The sequence below is a fragment of the Ochotona curzoniae genome, unplaced genomic scaffold (assembly GCF_017591425.1).
Source record: "Ochotona curzoniae isolate NIBS_2020 unplaced genomic scaffold, NIBS_Ocur_1.0 scaffold_2453, whole genome shotgun sequence".
In the NCBI taxonomy this organism is placed as follows: domain Eukaryota; kingdom Metazoa; phylum Chordata; class Mammalia; order Lagomorpha; family Ochotonidae; genus Ochotona; species Ochotona curzoniae.
The window spans coordinates 14,198,612-14,220,093 of record NW_024467094.1 but is presented as its reverse complement, the minus strand read 5'-3'; the positions used below and the strand labels follow the sequence as shown (position 1 = coordinate 14,220,093).

The following is a 21,482-nucleotide window of genomic DNA, read 5'->3' as shown; positions in this document are numbered from 1 at the left end:
CCGTGCCTCTTCCGCCTCAGTCTGGAGCAGCTGAATAAAGGGCTCCCCTGGCCAGGCCAGTGTGTTCCAGTGTGACTTCCTTGCTTCCCCTACCCTCACCCCTGCTGTGACAAGCACTGCTGGGGTCAGTCAGGGCAAGCACGTGACCCCTTGTGGCTGACCCAGGACTCAGCAGCTGCCTGTCCCCCAAAGCCCGCTGACACAGGCCTATGAAGCCAGGATTTTCTGCTTGACTAGGTTACAGCTGCTGCCTGCAGGTTGGGGCTGAGTCAGCTAGGTCCCTTTCCCACCCGAGACACTCAAAAGAACAAAAGTCCAGCCACAGTTCACTCATCCTTCCCCTAGGACATGCGGAACAAGGCCAGAAGCTCTCAGCTGACCACATTCCCTACCTTCAAGTGTGGTCCCCACAGTGACTGGGGGCGCTACTAATCTGGGTCCTACCAACAGGAGACTGGCTAAGGCCAGCTCATGCCTTTCCCTGTGTCCCCTAAGAATTCTGGTGGTTGCCTAGGCCTCCCAATTATGGGCAAGTGGGCAGGGGGGCAGAGGATGGGAGATGGTTCTGGTTTACCTTGGGCTGCCCCTATTTCACCCACATGATTTCCAGCCAGAAAACTAGCTGGCAGAGCAGGTAAGAGAAGGATAGTATATGGGGACTTGATATTCATGAAGATTCTGCCTTTCAGCTCCAGGGAAATGGGCCCTCCCATTCTTTGGGAACCTGAGACCTGTCTGCTTCAGGAATTTGGGCCTAGCTCTCAGCTTCCTGTAGGGGCACAATGGGTGGTCTCAGTGCATGGCTCTGCGGGAATGCCCAGGGCTGGCAGGTGTTGGGAGAGACGACTGGTCATAAAAACTGCCCACCCTGACTCATGAGGCAGGGAGACTCGCACAGGTAAGTCCCAGGAAGAGGCTCTCATGGCTCTCAGCCAAGGGCCACAGGGCCCACCCTTGGCTGCTTTGTTAGTCTGATGCGAGCCTGGCAGCTTTTCCCTCCTGCAATCACTGAGGTAATGGAGTCAGATGCCCAGGCTGCCCATTCCCAGCACTGGTCCCATGGGCAACCAGGAGCTCCCGCCCAGCCCAGCAACTCCTGCTGTCTGACTTGTGGCAGGCAGACCAGGAGCAAGAAAAGAAGCCCACTGCCCTGGGGGCTTGAATGTCTGATTGAATTGATTTATTATGATGAGGGACAGTTCAGCCAGGGGCGGGCAGGCACCACACAGGGTTGATTCCTAACCAGGTGACAGCAGCACTCCCCTCCCCGGAGCCATTCCCACAGCTGTCGCCTCCTCGTAGGTGGCTGGCTACTAGCCAGGCACTGTGTCATCCCTAAGGAGGGACAGGTGGCCACTGGGTAGATGGGAAGACCTGGGCCTGAGGGCCGTGCAGGCAGTGATGGGAAGAGAGGCCAGTCCTCATGTTCCACCTGGTCCCTGAAGTGTCACCTCCAGCAGGACCTGCCTGCTTCCTTGGAGGGGTGTAAGCGATGGTGGGCACCTCCTGCCATGCCCTGCCACATCCCTGCCTGGGTTATGAATCTGGATCCTAATCAGAGGCTGGCTTGACTGGATGAGCTACCCCTGATCACCTGGTCCAGGGTCAGCACAGTCCTTTGAAGGGAGCTACCAGTAGTGCGGCACAGGGTGCTAGGTGCCCAGGTGCAGACTTCCGGTTGGTTTGGATTTACTCTGCCCCCTTGGCTCTCTTGTCCTCTGGTCCTGGCAGGTCAGGGCTCTGAGGAAACTGCTGGAACTCAAGATGAGAAGTAGCCTTTTCCAGGATCCTGTGGGAGAATGGAGAGAGCGTTCAGATCCGACAGGGGCGACACGACAGGGGGTTTACTTGGTTGGCTGATCCAGGTATCTTCCTCCCGAGTCTCCCTCCTGCCCCCTAAGCTGTGAGGTGGATGACAATGGCAGCTACAAGTAGCTTGGGAAAGGCCCCCTTCAGACCATAGGGGAATGAGTCATGCGCCAGGCCAGCCTGTGGCCTAGCCACAGGCAGCAGAGGAAGCTTTCCAGCTTCTCTGTAGTACAGTCCTACCACCACAATCCGGCTGCAAAGAAAAGACCAAGATGGATGAAGGAAACGGGGTTGGGTGGGACATCTCAGTCCTGCCGGGTCCTTCCCCGATCTGCCCCTCTGCCCTGACTGTAGGGCATGGCTCTGTCTGTGAGGGGTGGTCCACCCAGAATGAAGAACTACAAGGCTGTCTTCCGGGGTGTGGAGGAGGGGTGGGGTTCTGAGGAGAAAGGGTTCCAGGACGGGCTGGAGGCAGGGCCCCACCATACCCAATCAGAGCGGACGGGATGAGGAGGAGGATGGCTCCCAGGAGGAAAGGGAATCCCTTCATGATGTTCAGAGTGGCCGGGTAGAGTGAGTTGAAGATGCCTGAGGCTGCCAGCATGGCCAAGTTATTCACACAGGCCACAGCGGAGAAGAGGGCACCTGTGAGGAAACACACCACCACACCGTGCGATCTCAGAGACCCAGTTTTCAGGCCTGGCACCGTGACCTCGAGGCTGTATGGCCAGGTACAGTCACCTAACCTCTCATCTTGCCCACAAGTCACGTGTTGTGATAAGGATTCTCCCAGGCACCTGGCCCAGAAGAGCTACCAAATAAATGGCTGCTGTTCAATCCCCATTAAAACCACGTGTGGTCTCGTCTGATGATGTAAATCCCTCGCCTTGGCTTATCCTGTTTGGAGTCCTCTCCTGCTGTTGGGATTAGCCAGCGGTTCAATGCCCAGATCTGACACTTAGAGCTGTGTGACCACTGAACATCCGGCCTCCTGCATGGCCAGCATCCACTTCACAGGCTGTCGGCCACATTTGGTTTCTGGGGCCTGGCCCCCTGGTGGTGAGGGCTGTTCTCTTCTCCCACGCCCACCCTCCTCCCCATGACATCTCCAGACAGTGACAGGGCAGACTGAGAGGGATATGGAGGTATGTGTGGCATTCCACGGCCACTGGGTCAAGGTGGGCTGTGCAGGGCACCAGGGTCTCTTCATGAGCAACAGATGGGCCAAATGCAGCGAGCCCCAGAAAGAGTCCAGATGGAGGGCAGGACACACAAGTGGCCAAATGAGTGCTGACCCTAGAGAAGCTGGTGCTGGAGCCTGGCAGAAGGGCCTGCAGATGGCAGCACGAGCAAACCATTCGGGTCACAAGCAAGGGAGTCGCTGACATAGCCTGAGACCCCTGCCCTTACAAACAGCCCTTGGCATGCCTCCTGGCACCACCATTCACCTTGGGGGAATCAATTTTGCCCTCTGGGCCTCTTTTTGTATCTGCTACTTGGAAACAATGACAAGTATGTCATCAGGTTCCTTATTTTCTCTGGGCCTCATCATGCCCATTTTACAGATGGGACATCTGAGGTTTGGCAAGAATAAATACTGTGGTTATCCTGAAGAGACATCGCTACACACTGCTGTATAGCAGCTGCAACTCTGTGGTCTGCAAACCCCAGGTAGTGTGGTCCTCCACCACCTGCCCTGGGCACCTAGACACAAGCCTGCCTGTCTCATCCAGTTCCTCCTCCAGGGTAGGAGGTAGGAAGGTCAGCCCCAGCTGCCTGGTCCAGGTGACCCTGGGCCTGACTCCCAGTACTCACCCTGCTCTGACTCGCCCACCAGCCTGGACAGCTTGGCCCGGATGATGGGTGTGATGACCAGCGACAAGAAGAGCAACCCGTATCCTGGGGGGGAGGAGGAGGCTCATCAGCAGGAGCATGGGCCAGGGCAAGGGGGGTGATGTGACAGGCAGCCGGGCTCCCACCCAGCTGTGCAGGACGCAGGACGGGCCCAGGAGGGGACACATGCCCAGGCAGGAATGGAGACCACCAGGCTTCTCTGTCACACAGACAGCCTGGTTACAAAAGTTACACTGTTGGATGGCTGACTCGGCACACATAGTTCAGGGCTTGGTCCAAAACTGCCCCTTTAAAAAAAATTAACTTCCTTCCTTGCCCTTCCCTTACCCCACCCTCTCACTAACCCCCTAAAAAAAAGGAAGAGGGGGAAGAGGAGAGGGAAAGGAGAAGGCTGTCGGGAAGAGGAACTAAAATAGCAGTAATCTCATGTCTGGGCTAGGAAGACCAGCCTTTTCAAAGACTCCCAGAGTCCGGACTGGTGCTGTGGCAGAGCAGTAAAGCTGCTGCCTGTGACACTGGGCATTCCATATGGGCACTGGTTTGGCCTGGCCCAGTCCTGGCCACTGTGGCCATCTGGGGAGTGAACCAGCAGGTGGAAGCTCACTTGCTCTATCTCTCTTCCTTCTCTCTGTAACTTTTGACTTTTAAAATAACAAATAAATAAATCATTTTTTAAAAAAAGATCCCAAGGGTATCTAAGTAGTTCCTGTGGTTCTTATCAGAGAAGCACCATGCATTTAATGGCATGGACTTTGTTTAAGAACACCGTAAATTGGCTGTGAGAGGCCAAGGGGTGAAACAATTAGTCTCATGAGCTAAGTTTTTGAAGTCTTTTGCTCCACATTACTGACATTTATAGTTCATAATGTGGATTAATTACTCGGGCTACTGATAACCTGCATGCTCCATGTACCACAGGTGGTGTGTCTCTGCCGTTCAGCTGCAGGCAGGGGGTGAGGGACCAGCTACGTTCACCAGACACCAACAGGATCTACACTTAGGGGCAGCAAGGGGCTGATGCCCACTTGTCACCCAGTGAGCCCACACACGTTACCTGTGAACATGACAGGTGTGATGGTAGCAAACGCAAAGACCACCATCCCTGCGATGTTGAAGGCCAGGCCGATCTCAGCCACCCACGTGTCAGAGAGGCAGCACTGCAGGAGCCGTAGGCCCAGCAGGCTGGTGAGGTAGGAGAGCTGCTGGGCCGCAGAGCCGTAGCCAATGAGCCTGGAGTCCCAGCAGAGAGGTGCGCTCAGTTCATAGAGCGTCAGGATGTCCTGAGCCCCAAAGTGCACCGCGAGCACCACAAAGATGGATAGTGAATACAGGGCCAGGTGTTTCCGGGACTTCTCCGGGGCGGGAGCCACATAGAGCCGGACGATGGATCGGTGGTGATGCAGTGTGAAGAGCCGGGTGGGCCTGGGCTCCTTCAGCGTCTCCCCATAGCAGAATGCTGCATAGAGCGTCATGACTACCAGCACAGCCAGGGCCAGCCAGAAGGGGTTGGCATAGCCCTGGGCCCGGAGCCAGTAGCCCCCAGTGAGACTGGCCAGCATCCCGGCCACCCCGATGCACGCCTCCAACACTGCCATCCGGAAGGTGCGATTGTGCCTGGAGCTGACATCGGCCACGGAGGCAAAGCTGGCGGCCAGGAGGCCGCTGAAGTCCCCGAGGAAGGCGCAGAGGATGCGACCCAGCACGAAAAAACCCACGTGCAACTCCAGCTGCACCACGAGGATGGACACCACGACCTGGACCAGCAGGCTGAGTGAGGACAAGATGAGCAGGGGACGGCGGCCCACGCGGTCGCTCCAGGCTCCCAGCAGGGTGGACGTGAAGAGCCCCACCAGGAAGCCGCCCAGGTTCATGTAGAGTGTCCAGTGGGAGGTGAGGGTCTCCACTTCCTGTAGGGGTATTCATGGGTGGGTTGTGGTGGCTCCCTGGGGTGGGGGTGGGGACTCACCCTGCCATACTCCAGGCGCGAGGAATGAGGGCTCTGGCTGGAGCGGCCTCTCCACCAGGCCAGGCGGGGAGAGGGGGTTAGTTTATGGCCATACGACCCGGAATGCGCCCGATCTCAGAAGCCAAGAAGGGTCTGGAGCGGTTAATGCTTGGATGGGACACATGGTGTTGCGGGAGAACGGAATACGACCCATTCCTTTAGGTTAACCTTCCAGCCAGGCCCCGACCGCCACCACCACCTTCCCCAGCAGCCCAGTCTCCGCCTCCGTTCCCCGCCCCTCGGCCGCCTCCACGCGCGCAGGGCCCGCCTACCCTCCGTGCCCCGACCCCACACATCGCCACGTTGCCCTGGCTCCCCGGCGCCACCATGCTACCTGCATCGTGGGGTTCACGCTGTGGTTGCCGCAGCCACCCCTGTCGCGGGTGCCATTGTAGCCGAGGTCGGTGCTGAAGCGGTGCCAGAGGTACTGCGTGGTGAGCGGGCCCTGCAGGACCAAGGCAAAGTTAGCCATGAAGACGAGCGGCTCCACGGGCCCCCGGCACAGCACGGCCGCCGCCGGGCGGGCGCGGGGCTCGCGCGGGGGGCTCGCGCGCCCCTCCATGCACGTGCGCGGCGGCCGGGACCCGCGTCTGCTGCTCGGGCTGCGCCGTGTGCGCGTGCGCCCGGCCTGCCTTCTTAAAGTCTGGCGGGGGCGGGGCGGCCGGACTCGTCCAGCTCGCCCTGACCGGGTGGGGAGAGGCTGGGGGCCCCCAGAGTGACCTCATGTGTGTATAACGTGGGCAGAGCTACTGCGCTGCCAGCTCTGGATCCACAAATACTGTGAACAACAACAAGCATAACAATAATTAACAATTATTGAGCACTTAGTGTGTACTGGAGCCGGTATGAAGTTATTTGCGTACATTAATCTCCCGATAGTGCTATGGCTTAGACAGTATCAACGACTTGAGTTTGCAGATGTGAAAGGTCAACCGCCACTCCGTGTGCACCTGACTCTTGATGCACTAACTGATGTTCTAGGCTGCCACGCTGTGCGCCTCCCTGTCTGTGCCTCTGTTTCTTCTGAGGACTGGGGTGTGCGAGCAGAACCACCTGTGCTGGGGGACTTAGGCATTAGGCCAGAAGGCAGTTACCTCTTGTGCTGCTTTCTGGGAAATATTTTAAGATAGATTTATGCATTTATTTATTTATTGGAAAGGTTGATTTACAGAGAGAGGGAGAGACAGAGAAAGGTCTTCCATCTGCTGGTTCACTGGCCACAAGGGTTGGAGCTGAGTTGATCTGAAGCCAGGAACCAAGAACCTATTCTGGGTCTACCTTGTGGGTGCAGGGTCCTAAGGCTTTGGGTCGTCCTGTATTACTTTCCCAGGTCATAAGCAGGGAGCTAGATGGGTGGTGGAGCAGCTAGGACACGGCCTGGCACCCATATGGGATCTCAGCTCTTGCAGCAGAATTAGCCTGTTAAGCTACCATGCCGACTCCTTGGGCTTCGTCTTCTTTTTTTAATTTTTTAAAAAGATTTATTTATTTTTATTACAAAGTCAGGCATATAGAGAGGAAGAGAGACAGAGAGGAAGATCTTCCATCCAATGCTTCACTCCCCAAGTGACTGCAATGGCTAGAGCTGAGCCAATCCAAAGCCAGGAGCCAGGAGCTTCTTCCGGGTTTCCCATGCGGGTGCAGGAACTCAACCAAGGCTTTGGGCCGTCCTCAACTGCTTTCCCAGGCCACGAGCAGGGAGCTGGATGGGAAGCAGGGCCGCTGGGATTAAAACAAGTGCCCATGTGGGATCCTGGCGCATTCAAGATGAGGACTTTAACCGTTACGCTACCACGCCAGGCCCTGGGCTTCTGTTTCATTACCTGTCTAAGGGAATAGCACTACCTTGCCTTGCTTTTCTTGCAGCGCCTCTTTCCTGCCAGGCATCAGGCCGGGGTGCTCTGGGAACCCAGCAGAGAAGGAATGGCACAGCCGACCCCAGCTCAGTGGTGCCTAGAGTGGTGGTCAAGAGCCAGTTCAAGAATCCTACTAGTCCAAGGAAGGGAAATGCTTCCGAGGACGACAGCTCCAAGGGGGCTCAGCAAGGTCCTGATAGAGGGGTGGGAGCAGCCAAGGCCTGCCCTGCAGTGGGCCCCTTGAAGTGGGCCCTCCAGCAGCTGCAGGAGCTACCATGGTCTGTTTCCTGGGGGAGGCTGCCTCCGTCTGGGCTGCTGTGCCTGTCTGGGCTTGTTGGAACTTCTTGGCTATTCTTACCTGCTGGCTGGACCCAAGTGGATAGGATGTAATCTTTTCTGAGATAATAAATGCCTCAGTGAACACTCCAGGCTCTGGCCTGACTCTGTTCCCTCTCTCTTCCTTCCTCTCCCTTCTCCCTACCTACGCAAAAGCTTAGCCCAGTTGGGTCAGCTGGCTAAAACCTTGGAATTATTTCCTAGATAAAAGACCGCAGCTAGGAGAGGCCAAGGTCCCTCCGTTGGCAGTGGGACAGGGTGTGGCTCAGGATAGAGCCAGAGCAAGCAGTGCCCACTAGAAGAGAGGCCGCCTCTAGCCTGGAACACATCTCCCATCTGAGGCTCACTGCTCCTGCAAGCCGTGCGGCGATGGAAAGCCGTCAGTCACCTGGACACTGCCACAGCCCCCTTCTCTGCCCCCTCCCTGGCTCTCCTTGCTCTGGCCGTGCTTATCTTCTCGGTTCTTTTCTGGTCTATCCAGCAGGCTTATTTGCATCACAACGATCCACCCAAAGATGGCCTGTCCCCTTACTTCCTTCAAGTAAATTTCAACTGAGTGGGGTCGGCTGCCACTAGGAATGCCCACAACTTGCATGGCCCACCGTCTGTTGTGGCCTGTTGTGTGCCTGGGTCTGAGTCCTGTCTCTGCCTTTCTTCCCACCCTGTGTGAATGCACAAACTCCAAAGCAGCAGGTGAGGAGAGCTCAGGGACCTGGGCCTCTGCCACCCTCATCGGAGACCTGGATGGAATTCTAGACTCCTGCCTTTGGCTGTAGCGGGCATCTAGGGAGTGAACCAACAAATGCGAGGTCATGAGCTCTCTCTCTCTGCCTTTGAAATTAATTACATCATTTTAAATGCCACCTGACCCGTTCGTGTCGGATAGCAGTTCTGTGGCCACTCCCTAACGTCTTATCCTGTTTTATTATTTTTTCCCCGTAGTCTTTATCACCATCTCAATTATTGGAACATTCTAGTTTGCTGGCTGTCTCCCTTTGGGGGAGGTCACAAGGACAAAAGCTTTTTTTCATCCCTGCTGTGTCCCCAACACCTAGTCTGGTGCCTGGTATGTGGCAGGTGCTCAGAGGATGTTAGCCAAATAAGTAAGTGACCTCTTCTATGTAAGGGGTGTAGAACGGAGAGGAGACGGGATACAAGCTCACAGCCAGAGCGAATTTATCAAGGAGAAAAATAATTGACAGAGGCAGCCAGCTGCAGGTGTGCATTGGGAGCCAGCCCATGGGTTACGGATTGAGTTTGTGTGGCATAACCCAGATAAGGACTATGAAAGGGACCAGAGCTGAGCTAGCTCCTCACCGGATCAGGGAGTTGAAAGGGATGCAGAGAGCAGCTTGAGGAACAATGCAGGGCGTGCACTGGGGCTGGGTTTTGAATGTAAGGATGAGGGTCCCTGGAGGGATTGGGTTCATGTTTGATATGATCCTTAAGCTCCTCCCCACCTCCTCCCTCACCCCATCAAAAAACTGGCTTTTGCCAAGGACTGAGAGATGGGGGATACAGAACCACGTGTGGGACGCACACGGAGCTCTCCCGGCTCCTGGGAACCACGTGTGGGACGCACACGGAGCTCTCCCGGCTCCTGGGAACCATGTGCAGGACACACACGGGGAGCTATTCCAGCTCCTAAGCACTCTGCACCTGCGCTATTGCCCTGTGGCCACCACATTCTCAAAATGTCACTGTAAGTGAGAATGAAGATGTTCCCAGCAGGCGGGGCTACAGCAGAACCAACACTGCCTAAGGGCCCTCCATCCCTGGATTCCTCACTTGGGTCTGCACCTGCTGTGGGTTGGACAAGAAGTCAGCTTAATCCCCAATGCCTTAGTGTTGATGGGGAGACTCAGGATGAGCAGATTACAGGCAGGGCTCTAGCGAAGTGATGAGATTATGTGTGCTCATGCGGGTGGAACCCTCTTAAGTGAATTCTGGTGGTTCTACAAGGAGGGGGAGAGGACACAGCAATGCAGATTCACAGGCATGCTCCCGCATTCTGGCTACTTAAAGCTGAGAAAGGGCGGAGGGGAGCCACAGCAGCCAGGTATTCTCCAGGAGATGCATCCAGGGGTCCACTTTCTGTGGGGGTCTCTGTTGCACTTTCTCTTCTTCTTTCAAGTCCCTGTTCAGGCACCACTTGTTACTGTCCTGCACGGTGGCGGGTGGGAGGGGCGCTCTCCCAGGCTTGCTGACACCTGCAGCTGGGAGCTGGGAGTCTCCCCACGCTTGCCCCAGCTCTGCTCCTGGCCCACAGGCCCAGACCAGCGTTCCTCACCTGGGATGCCGGCTTCTTAGACTCAGCCCAACTCTACCACGTGGTGCCCTCTAGCGTCAAGAACCAGAAACAGAGTTTTGGCTGTTGAAGGCTCTGGAAGGGTAACAGAGAACAAACACTGAAGGAACAGGTCACAAGAGGGAGGCCAAGCGGTTAAAACCATGGCAACCATGTGCTTTAATAGACACTGCTATCAGGAGAGATCAACTGTTACTCTCGTATCACAAGCCCCCCTCCCCGACCCTGGAGATCGAGGTTGGTCATCCCCCATCCTCCTCCAGGATGCTCCCTGGAGGACATCAGTCAGGTGACTGCCAGCTGGGGAGGGGGAGAGAAGGGGAATGCAGTGACATCCAGCCTGTTCTTTTTTCCTCACCACGTGGACACATGTCAGAGATGATGGAAGCCAGGATGAGGAATAATCAGGGCACTGTGCTAAGAGTCCCCTAGGGGCAGGCTCCGCAGGCTGCAGCAGAGCCCTGGGGCAGGTGGCACCAAGGGAGTTATGCAGCCAGAGGTTAGCTCGAGGGCACCAGTAGGTTCAGGGGAGGTCCGCTTGGGGAACGGCTAGGACTTCGGGAGTGTGTGAGAGCTTAGAGATCACTGCTCCAGATAGCCAGAGACTGGATCTAGTTGCAAGCTCCCTGGCCTGGGAAGTTGTGCTGCTGTCAGACTCCCTCTCCAGGGTGGTATCAGTCCTGGTAGGCTTCCCCACCGGCTCTGGCTCAAGCTGCTCTTGCTTGCCTCCTGGTGGCTCAAGTGGTATTACATGGCTGTCCGCGCAAGTCTTCCCGCCTGCAGGATCTTCCAAAACTGCTGAAAAATTGAATTGAATCATGCTTAGACGGATGCAGAAATGTGAAATGTGCTGCAAATAACAAGAAATATTATGCTGGGATTAACCCTTGGGAGCCTGGCTTTCATTTTGTGCTGTGAACCGACCACTGTGGCTAGGAGAACGTGTTCTGATTGGCCAGGGCCGTGTCAGTCCCACTCTGGGATCTGAGGGGTGAAGATGACACTTGCTCCTCAATGGCATGTCAGGGAAGAGGGGTTCCTCAACAGATATTGAAAGGAGGGTGTTGTGGTGTAGCAGCCATCCTGTCTGGGCATGGGGTGGAGTCCTGGCTGCCACCCAGCTTCCTATTAATGACCTGGGGAAGCAGCAAAGGATGGCCCAATTGCTTGGACCCCTGCACCCACGTGGGAGGCCCAGGGGAAGTGCCTGCTCGTCTTGCCTTCTGCTTGACTCCTACTTTGCTTTGTAGATTGAGGTTAGGTGTTGGGTGGGAGCGGAGGTTCTGTTGGCAGCCATAGACAGTGATGTCATCTAAACTCAAACAAAAATGTGCTCAAAGGTCATTGAGGAATTTGTAGAATTGACTCAAAAACTGGAAACCAGGTTGGGAGCGCCAACAAGAAGCACAGCCAAAGCTTGCCCAAGAGCTGTCTGCCAGGGTCCTGGGGGGGTCACCCCTGTGCCAGGATTCTTGTGGACATGGACTCTGCCATCACCGCTGGATGCTGATCCCCTGGCTGGGATCTTTCCTTTGTCATCACTAGATTGAGTGCGTGGCAGGTGCTTTCCCCCGGCTTTCCAGCCGTTCAAAGCCAGTTCTGGCTGGTTACATTACAGAGGCCAGAGTGGGTTCCCTCTGTTCCAGCTGCCGTGACCACCTGTTTCCCCAGACAGAGGCACCCACAAGCAACGTGGTCCGTGCAGCCCAGGCAGTGAGACCGGACGTTCTGTAAAGCTCAGAGCTGTGGGTGTCTAGTTCTAAGGGAATAAGCTTCCAGGTCTAGACTTTAGTTGTTGGGATTGGGCGGTGAGCCACGGTGAGAGAGACACGGCATGTTACTTTCCTTGGGGGTGTGGATTTTTTTTTTTTCCTGGCTATGGTTTTCCTGGCTACTTTGGGCTAGCAGTTTAGCCTCGCTGCTGAGCTCTCTGGCCCTCCTGAAGATCCACCAATCCCCGTGGATGTCACCGGACTCCTCCCTGCTTCAGGGAGCTGGGGTAGAGGGAGGGGTTTGGTGCAACAGGGAAGTGACTGTTTGGAAAGCCTGCACCCAGTATCAGCGAGCCTGGCTCAAGTCCCATGGCCCTCTGTTTCTTGTCCACCTTCCTGCCCGTGTAACACCAGGGCTGCTGGATCCTGCCACCCACCTGGGAAACTTAGCCGAGCTCCAGGCTCCTGGCTTCCGCCTGGCCCAGCCCTGCTGGTTGCAGACATTTGGGGAGTAAGGCAAGAGTTGGAAAATGTCTCCCTCTGTCTCTGTGTCCTTCAAATACATGTTTGTTTGTTTTTTACTTTTTTATTTTTTTTTTATTGCAAAGTCAGATATACAGAGAGAAGGAGAGACAGAAAAATCTTCTGTCCATTGATTCACTCCCCAAGCAGCCACAATGGTTGGAGCTGAGCCAGTCCAAAGCCAGGAGCCTCTTCTCTTCCGGGTATCCCACACGGGTGCAGGGTCCGTCCTTGACTGCTTTCCCAGGCCACAAAGGGAGCTGAATGGGAAGTGGGACTGCCAGGACATGAACTGGTGCCCATATGAGATCCCAGTATATGCAAGGCTACTTAGCCGCTAGGGTACCACACCAGGCCCTCAAATACACTTTTTACAAATAATTCACAGTGGTTTAGCAAACTAATCCTTTACCTTTGGCGTTGGCATCTCACTCACATGAACATCGATAAATTGGCAAGGGCCTGGTGCAGTAGCCTAGCGGCTAAAGTCCTCACCTTGAACGCGCCGGGATCCCATATGGGCGCCAGTTCTAAACCCAGTGTCCCTGCTTTGGGTCATCCTCAACTGCTTTCCCAGGCTACAAGTAGGGAGCTGGATGGGAAGTGGAGTTGTCGGGATTAGAACCGGTGACCATATGGGATCCCTGCACTTGCAGGTGGAAGATTAGGCCGTTGAGCCGTTACACCAGGCCCAGGAGAGTATATTCTTTTACCAAGTCACTAAATCTTTACAAACAAATCAACTAAAGTTTCAGCTAATCATAGCCTGAAGACTGCCAAAAGATAAACACCTTAGGCCAATGTTGAACTCTAACCAGTTAGGCTATTTCTTTTTTTTTTTTTAATTTTATTTTTGATGATGTTTACATTGATTAGGGTGGGAGGGGTCAAGGATTAGAGGAAACTGGGTGAGGCCACTATCTCTATATCTTCTTTTTTTTCTTCCTATATCTGGAGTAAGCAGGGAGACAAGCTTACCCCAGCCTCACCCAGCCTCACCCAGCCTCACCCAGCTGCCTCCCGAGCTCCCTCAGTACCCAGGGAGGGGGTATAGACACCCAGTGTCATCCCAGGGTCCCCGATGTGGAGCATGTTCTGAGGGTTCTGTTCACGTGACTTCTAGAATTCTGACATGCTATTGATCTTGCAGATCCAAGGATGAGGAAATCCTTCCAAAGTCCGTTGGCTGACACAGTCTACCTTAGAGTCTCCATTTGCCCAGAAATTTGCTGTCAAGCTTTGCTGCGGTGCTTGACCAATTTATTCTGTCTTCCTTCCTCTGCTATGGCACCGTATGTCCTCCACAGGCGCCAATAGCCTGCCAAATCCTCCATGTGCATCTGGGGGTAACGCCCACTGCACCATCTGCAATAACTGAGGAGGCCCAGCTATGACACAGGCACTCCCCTGTCAGATCACAGGCCCTGCCACTCTCCCCGAAGATGGAGTCCTGAGTCCAGTGGTTCAGCGGGGGTGACCCTCAAAGAAATTTTATCTGTGGTGATCCCAGACTTGACTCTCTTGTGTACCTGCCAGTACAGGGTCCAGCTCATTCTGTCACCCACATCAGCCTACACACACGCTGCTAGTTGCGATTGCTGGGTCAGATCTATCTTCAGCCCCATCTCTCATGCAAACCAATGAGTGCTATGGCTCAGCCAATTACTGCCCGCCGCACACCTGGCCCTCACGTGCACCATCAGGAGCTGCAGCCCAGTCAGAGTGACCCCCAGTAACCCCCACTGGGCCAGCCCCCAACCCTGGTTCCTGTGCCTGCCAGAGTGGACTGGTCAGGTTTATTCCTCATCCCATTCAGCTCTCGTACACATCACTGGGCACTGAAGCGTAACTCAACCCAACTGACTCCACCCTCCAGCCCTCACTCATGCCAGCAGGTGCCATGCCTGTCTAGACAGGCCTGCCCCCAGTCCTGGTTCTTATGCTCACTGGTGGGAGCTGCAACCCATCAGAGAAGTGTCCATCGTTTCCCTTCTGAATGCACTCCCTACCCGAGACCTTGCACTCAGCTGGTGGTTCTAAAGTCTAGCTCAACACGGTTTGCCCCCAGTCCCAGCATTTGCCAGTTGATACTGCAGCAAAGCCCGACCTGCCTACCAGTACTCTGGCTCATGCCTGTACCAGTGGATACAGTTACTGACCCAGCCTGGCTCTCCCCCTAATTCTGTTCATATTTAACACAACAGGTGTTGTAGCCTTGCCTGGCCTGGTCTGCCCAGGTCGCAGCTCTCATGCTCACCAGCAGGAGCAGTGACCCATCAGGGCAGTCCCCACATTTCCCCTACCAGGCTTACATTGCTCCGCTCCCCACCAGGTCTCGCGTGTGGTGGTGGGTGCTGTGCGGGTTATTTCTGTCACCTTGTTTTGGTTTTTCTAAATACTTCCTGGCTGAGCCGCTGGGTGGCGCTCTGTGAACCTCCAATGATTCAAGGTGCTGCCTCACTCCGTAGTTTCTTGGCTGAAATGAAAAGCTGCTAAATTTTATTTCTCTAGCTTTTAGTTTGCCACATGTAAGACAGAAAGGAGATAGTATTGGCATGATATCAATCTGAGTTCCCATTAAAAAGAAATAAATCATTAAAAAAAGACTCCTGGCTCCTGGCCTCAGCCTGGCCCAACTCCAGCTGCTATGAGGATTAAACCAGAAAATGAAATATTCTCTCTCTCTCTCTCTGCCTTTCGGGAGAATTCCTGGCTCCCCGCTCCTTGTTTTGGCCTGGCCCAGCCCCAGCCATTGCAGCCATTTGGGGAGTGAACCAGCAGATGGAAGACATCACTCACTCCCTCTTTCTGAAAGTCTGCCTGTCAAATAAAATAAATGCTAAAATAAATAAATAAATAAAGTGAGAGAAATTGGATAATTCTAGACTTTAGGTAAAGCATACATAGTGAATGGTTAACTGGTCAACATTCCTTTTTTCCATTTTTTAATTATAATTTTGACAATCTTGACATAGTTAATTAGGGCCCAAAGGTTCAAAGGCTACAGGAAAGTGGGTAACACTATCATCACCACACATTTTTTTCTATTTCTGGGGTAAAGGGAGAGATAAAGGGAGAAGCCCCACCCAGTCTCCCACCCATCCCAGGTCCCCAATGTGGGACATGCTCCAAGAGTCCTGCTCAAGTGGTTTTGATAGTTCAGCAGTTCTGAATTGCTGCCAATCTTGCCATTCCAAGCACAAAGAAATCGCTGCAGAATCCACTGGTTGACATAGTCCATCTTAGAGTCTCCGTTTGCCCTGTTTTTCACTGGGTTCACGTTCTAAGAGGAGAAAAATAAAATGTACAACTTCCAATTGAAAGGTGGAGGGGAAAAACTAAATTTGAAAAATCAGTCAACTTTCAAGTTAAGATACAGATTCCAAGGCCAGCAGTGTGGTGTAGTAGATTAAGCTGCCACCTGCAGTGTCAGCATCTTATGTTATCCACCAGTGGATATCTTAGCTGCTCCACTGCCAATCCAGCTTGCTGCTGATAGCCTGGGGAAAAGCAACGGAAGATGGCCCTAGATGAAGTTCCAAGCTCCTGGCTTCAGTCTGCGTTAGGTACAACTGGCAGTTACAGTCACTTGGGGAGTAAGCCAATGAATGGCAGACTTTTCTCTGTGTCTTGCCCTCAGTCTGTAATTCTGATTTTCAAATCAATCAGTAAATAAATAAAATTTTAAAGAAAGTGAAGATTTCACATATATAATTAGTCTCACTTTCACCCAAAGTCCCATTAAAAGTACACGAAGTATGTATTTTGGTCTTCTTTTGTTTTAGGTTTATTTTTATATATTTTTTTTAAGATTTATTTTTATTATTTTTTTTTATTGGAAAGGCAGATATACAGAGAGGAGAGACAGAGAGGAAGATCTTCCGTCCGATGGTTCACTCCCCAAGCGGCTGCAACTGTTGGAGCTGAGCCTGTCTGAAGCCAGGAGCCAAGAGCTTCTTCTGGGTCTCCCACATGGGTGTAGGGACCCAAGGCTTTGGGCTGTCCTCAACTGCTTTCCCAGGCCACAAGCAGGGAGCTGTATGGGAAGCAGGGCTGTTAGGATTAGAACTGGCAACCATATGGGATCCTGGTGCATGCAAGGTGGGGACTTTATCCACTAGGCTATCGCACAGGGCCAAGGAGGTTATTCTTAAGAAGGAACACAGAAGGTCTTTGTATTTGAAGGAGGCTGACTTGCACACTTGGTCAAGGACCACATCAGGAGGGACTACACGACGGGACACACATGCATGCTACCAGCTGAGCACAGCCCCCAACCAATTTCTTTCTTCTCACAGGGCTTCCAGGTGATAGAAGTCAAACATATATCCCCTAACTGGAAGCTTAGAAGAATCTTTGCTGAGAAATAAGGACAAGTGGGAAAGACTTAAAGATAAAAGCACTAGAAGTTTCCAAACAAATGGCCAATCCAGTGACTCATTGCGACTTTAATGACTCAGCATCCCATTTGCTCTTTGGTCCCATATCCTCAATCATAAACAAATGAGCATGGATTACTAGACTCAGAGGAAAGTATTTGTCATGGTAGTTAGAGATTATAATAGAGAAACAAGCAAACAAAATTACAGGAAGCCCTGCTGGAAAAAGAAAATCAACAAGCCAACAAACAACACCAAATTGTCATCAATGTCAGCACCGAGATAAGAGAAGATACTGCATCCCTGAATGAAGGACAGGATCCTATTACGAAAAAAAAAAAAGGCAGTAAGAGAACGATACCAACAAAAAAGAACAATAACAACGAAAAGGCACAGTAGAAATGAAAAGTTCAAGACAGTTGTGGCACAGTGGCCCCCAGCTGCAATGCCAACACGTCATACTGTAGTGCCAGTTAATGTTTGAGCTGTTCTGCTTCCCATCTAGCTCCCTGCTAATCCACCTGAGAAGGCAGTGGAGGTGGGCCCTCGTGTTTGAGTCCCTGTACCCACATTGGACACCAGGAAGCAGCTCTGGGCTCCTGGATTCAGCTTGGCATGACCTCAGCCATTGTGGCCATTTGGGGATGAAGCAGTGCCTCTGCCTGTCTCAACCTCTGCCTTTTATAAATGTAAATAAATTCATGAAGAAGAAGAAGGGGGAGGAGAAAGAGAAAGAGAAGAGGGAAGAGGAGGAGGAGGAGAAGAAGACAAAGAAGACAAAGAAGAGGAGGAGGAGGAAGTGTGCTCAACTAAAATGAGACTTAACTCAAAAACAAGAAATAAGTAGATGGACTCCAACCTAGGAGAGATGTGAAGGAAACACTCCTAACGATGACTGGTGATCTTAAGGTGGTAACTAAGAGCCAGGTACAGAACTCAACCCCCTGTACTGGAGCAGTGTGATGTAAGGAGGGCCTTAAGGGTGGTCCTAACCACATGCCATGCTGGCCAATGGAATCCCGAGGTGACCCCACGGGAGGCCTTAGGACAACAGTGGTGGGGCACATCTGGCAGGCAACTAGCCAGGCTGGGAGGAGACTGGACGCCTTCAGAACGGAGGACAGAGCTCTCCAGGAAATGGTGTGGAAGTAATGGGTCACCTGATATTAACAACCTACTGGAAAATTGTCTCAAGAGGCTTTAGGTGCTGTCAGAAGAATTAGTAAATGTCCAAAGAAAACCACGCTAATAAAAACACAAGGCAATAATTACCTTTAGGGAAAAAAAAAAAGAGAATAATTATAATCATCATAAGCCACAACATCCCACTGTGAATATTTGCATGAGCAGTGTGACATAAATACTGAATCTTGATTTAGTATAGTCATACTTAAGAGCTAAATCTTCCCACTATAGTTGTATTTGTCATATCCCAATACAAATTTAATAATGTTCAAAATTGATGCATAAAATATGAGTATATGTATTCACTGGGGGGGGAGGAGGAATAATGTCAATGCTAAAATATACAATGGAGTTAGGAATGTCTCACATGGCCAGCTGATCCTCTGCCCGTGTTGCTGGTTCCCCATTCGGGTGCTGGTTCATGTCCCAGCGACTCCACTTCCCATCCAGCTCCCTGCTTAGACATGAGAAAGCAGCAGGTGGCTCAAGTCCGCGGGAGACTCAGAAGTTCTTGGTTCCTGACTTCAGATAGACTCGGCTCTGACCACGGTGGTCATTTAAGAAGTGAATCAGCAAATGAAAGGTTCTGTCTCTTTCTGTCTGTCTCTCCTTCTCTCTGTAAATCTGCCTTTCAAATAAAAATAAATAAACCTTAAAAAGAAAGAAATGTCTGGAGAAAGATACTGGGGAGAGGGGAGGCAGGAAGTGACCATAGTTTAAGCCTTTCAAAGTATTTAGATGTTTAAATGTATTATTTTGTGTTTGACCATAAAGATAGGTTATTCTGATAAAAGAAAATTTAACTTGTAAATTTCATTTAACTGCAGAGAAAATAGGAAAAAATAAATAAAAACAAGGCACAGAAAGATACAGTTGCAAAATATGCGATAAAAATATTTGTAGGACCCAATATGATAGCTCAACTGACTAATCCTCCCCCTGCAAGTGCAGGGATCCTATATGGGCACCAGCTCATGTCCTGCTGCTCTACTTCCCATCCAGCTCCATGCTTGCGACCTAGGAAAAGCAGTGGAGAAGGACCCCAAAGCCTTGGGACTCTGCATCCATGTGGAAGATCCAGAAGAAGCTCCTGACTCCTGGCTTCCGATCAGCTCAGCTCCAGTCATTATAGCCATGTAGTGCGTGAACCTGTGGATGGAATGTCTTTCTCTTTGTCTCTCCTTTTCTTAGTAAATCTGCCTTTTCAATAAAAATAAGTAAATCTTAAAAATATTTCTAAATATGTGATTAATCATAATAAATACAGACTAAATGGATCAGTGACCAGATAGTCTAAATTTGTGTTTTGAAACACAACAAAAAGTCCAATGCGTGCAACTGATAAGAGCTATACCCAAGATACAAACAGAGAGTCCTAAGGTGACTTTCTGTTGCTCTGCCTTTCAAATAAACAAATAGTGTGGTTGTTGCCTGATCTCAAATAAACAAATAAATCTTTTAAAATGAGCTTCCTAAGTGGGGAGAGAGAGAGACCTTCTTTTCACTGGTTCACTCTCGAAAAGGCCCCACTAGCCTGGGCTGGGCAGGCCAATCCCAGGAGCCTAGAACTACCTTCTTCTGGTCTTCACAGGGGTGCAGGAGCCCAAGCACTTGACGGCTTTCTGTTGTTTAGCAGGGCACATTAACAGGGAACTGGATCAGAAGTGGACCAGTTGGGGTCTTAAGCCAGCATCCATTTAGGATGTGGGCGTTTCAGGCAGTGTCAACCCATTATGCCCACATTGGATGCTGGCACTTGTAGACAGATTACCAGTTGAGCCATTGAGCAACCCCACCAAATAAAATTAATAATTTTTTAAAAGCCCATTTTTTAAAGTGAAAGTATTGTATATGGATCATACTCGCATTTCAGAAGGTGTACAACAGGAGGCATGACCCAGACCCCGGCCGGAGGGTGGCCTGGCTCCCCTAGTCTCCGTGTGATTGAGCAGTCTTGAAGCATTCTTGGGCACCTTATTTGCACGCTATGCAAAGCAGGATCATATTCTTCCAGGAGGCCACTCTTCTGGCCCTTTGCCACCATCTGTGCCACTCCATCTCCAAGGCCTCCACCTTGATCCTTTGCTCTCAACTGGGAGTGGGTACAGCCTTTCAGATTTTCTGAAGGAGGACGGCAGGGCGGGTAGAAAGGGTGCTGAACTGGCAGTTGAAGGATTAGCTGCATGTACCAACAAAGCCATTTATGAGGGTGAGGCCTTGGGTCAATTGTTTCCCTTTTCTGAGACCCGAGTTTGCCCAATGTTCAATGACAATATCACTCTTGGGCAATTAGGCAAGAGTTTAATGTAACGAACGAGTGTGGCTATGCTCCGCTAGGGCCTGCCTGTAGCACTGACTGAATGTCTACGGTGAAATTAATAGGGCAGGAGTGCTGAGCGTGAGCCCAGGACGTGCCACCGGAATGCGACCTTTAGAAAGGCTCCCCTGTGACCTCTGTCAGCTCTGCCGCTCAAGGACTCTGTGATGGGAACCCTCCGGGGTCCTCCTCTGCCTCCTCAAGGACCCACAGATGGTATGGGAGGAGGGTCCAGGTCGGGAGCAGACACCTTTCTGCCTTAGGGACCTGTATGCTTTGCAAATGCAATAGTAAAGGCATAAGTCAGGCATTTGGCACAGCGGTGAAGGTTCCCAGTGCCTGAGGCCCAGTCTCCACTCTGCCTCTGACCTCACTTCCTGTTAATGTGCATCCTGAGAGGCACTTGGGTCCCTGCCATCCTGTGGGAACCTTGGACTGAGTTGGACTGGTTACTGGCTTTGGCCTGCCTGGCCCTGTCTGTTGTAGAATCAGTGGATGGAAGATCTTTGTCCTTTCGTGTGTGTATAGGCATATCTGTCTCTGTTTCTCTACATTTCAAACAAATAAAAATAAATACAATTTATACACGAAGGGGTAAAGGGGCTCTGCTGACAGCTCTACTGACATCTTGTGAAGGATGTAGATTGGTCCATGAGAATGGGTGGAGTGCAGGGTGGATGCTTGAGAAGGGGACCCAATGGGTCTGTGTGTCAGTCACGTGTGGTCTGTCCATCAGCCTGCGTGGTCATTCACACCTGCTCCAAGAAGAGCGCTGGGCTGCAGTGCACACTACACACTGAGCTGCCGATACATGGTGGTGGACAAGAACCATCCTGCAACCACGGGTTTCATAATCAAGTCAGGGACATGCCATGGATATATATTACCCCCCAAAATATGATCAGTATCTGAAATCGCAGCAGCCAAGTTGTCCTAAAGGGGACTCGCACAGGACAGTGAAGATGGACCCGGACGTGAGCAGGGGCAGCAGGTGTGGCAGGCACGGCAGGTGCCATCCGTTCTTGAAGAATGGAGCAAGGTTTCTTGGAGAGGTAGGAGTGGGCAGCACGTTCCAGAAGTCGAGGCGCCCTTGAGCACGGAGGAGGGAGCGGTTCCTGCCCAGGTGCAGTTAGAGATGGAGCAGAAGCTGTGCAGGGGAGGGGAGGGGGTCATGCTGAGTGAGTGCTGGGTGCTCTTTG

General features: G+C 52.2%; 1 protein-coding gene across 2 annotated transcripts; it reads right to left on the bottom strand.

Annotated features, from left to right (window-relative positions):
- Positions 1–1,165: 1,165 nt before the first annotated feature.
- SLC46A1 (solute carrier family 46 member 1) lies at positions 1,166–6,239 on the bottom strand. 2 transcript variants are annotated; one of them, XM_041000607.1, is made up of 5 exons: positions 6,003–6,239; positions 4,718–5,570; positions 3,625–3,708; positions 2,298–2,454; positions 1,166–1,789 (listed from the first exon to the last, which is right to left on the bottom strand). In XM_041000607.1, exons 1-5 carry the CDS (start codon positions 6,228–6,230, stop codon positions 1,690–1,692), a joined length of 1,422 nt encoding a protein of 473 aa, XP_040856541.1. In that variant the 5' UTR covers positions 6,231–6,239; the 3' UTR covers positions 1,166–1,689. The 2 variants fall into 2 exon arrangements, with proteins under 2 accessions (XP_040856541.1, XP_040856542.1); XM_041000608.1 differs by lacking the exon at positions 3,625–3,708.
- Between the last annotated feature and the right edge of the window lie 15,243 nt (positions 6,240–21,482).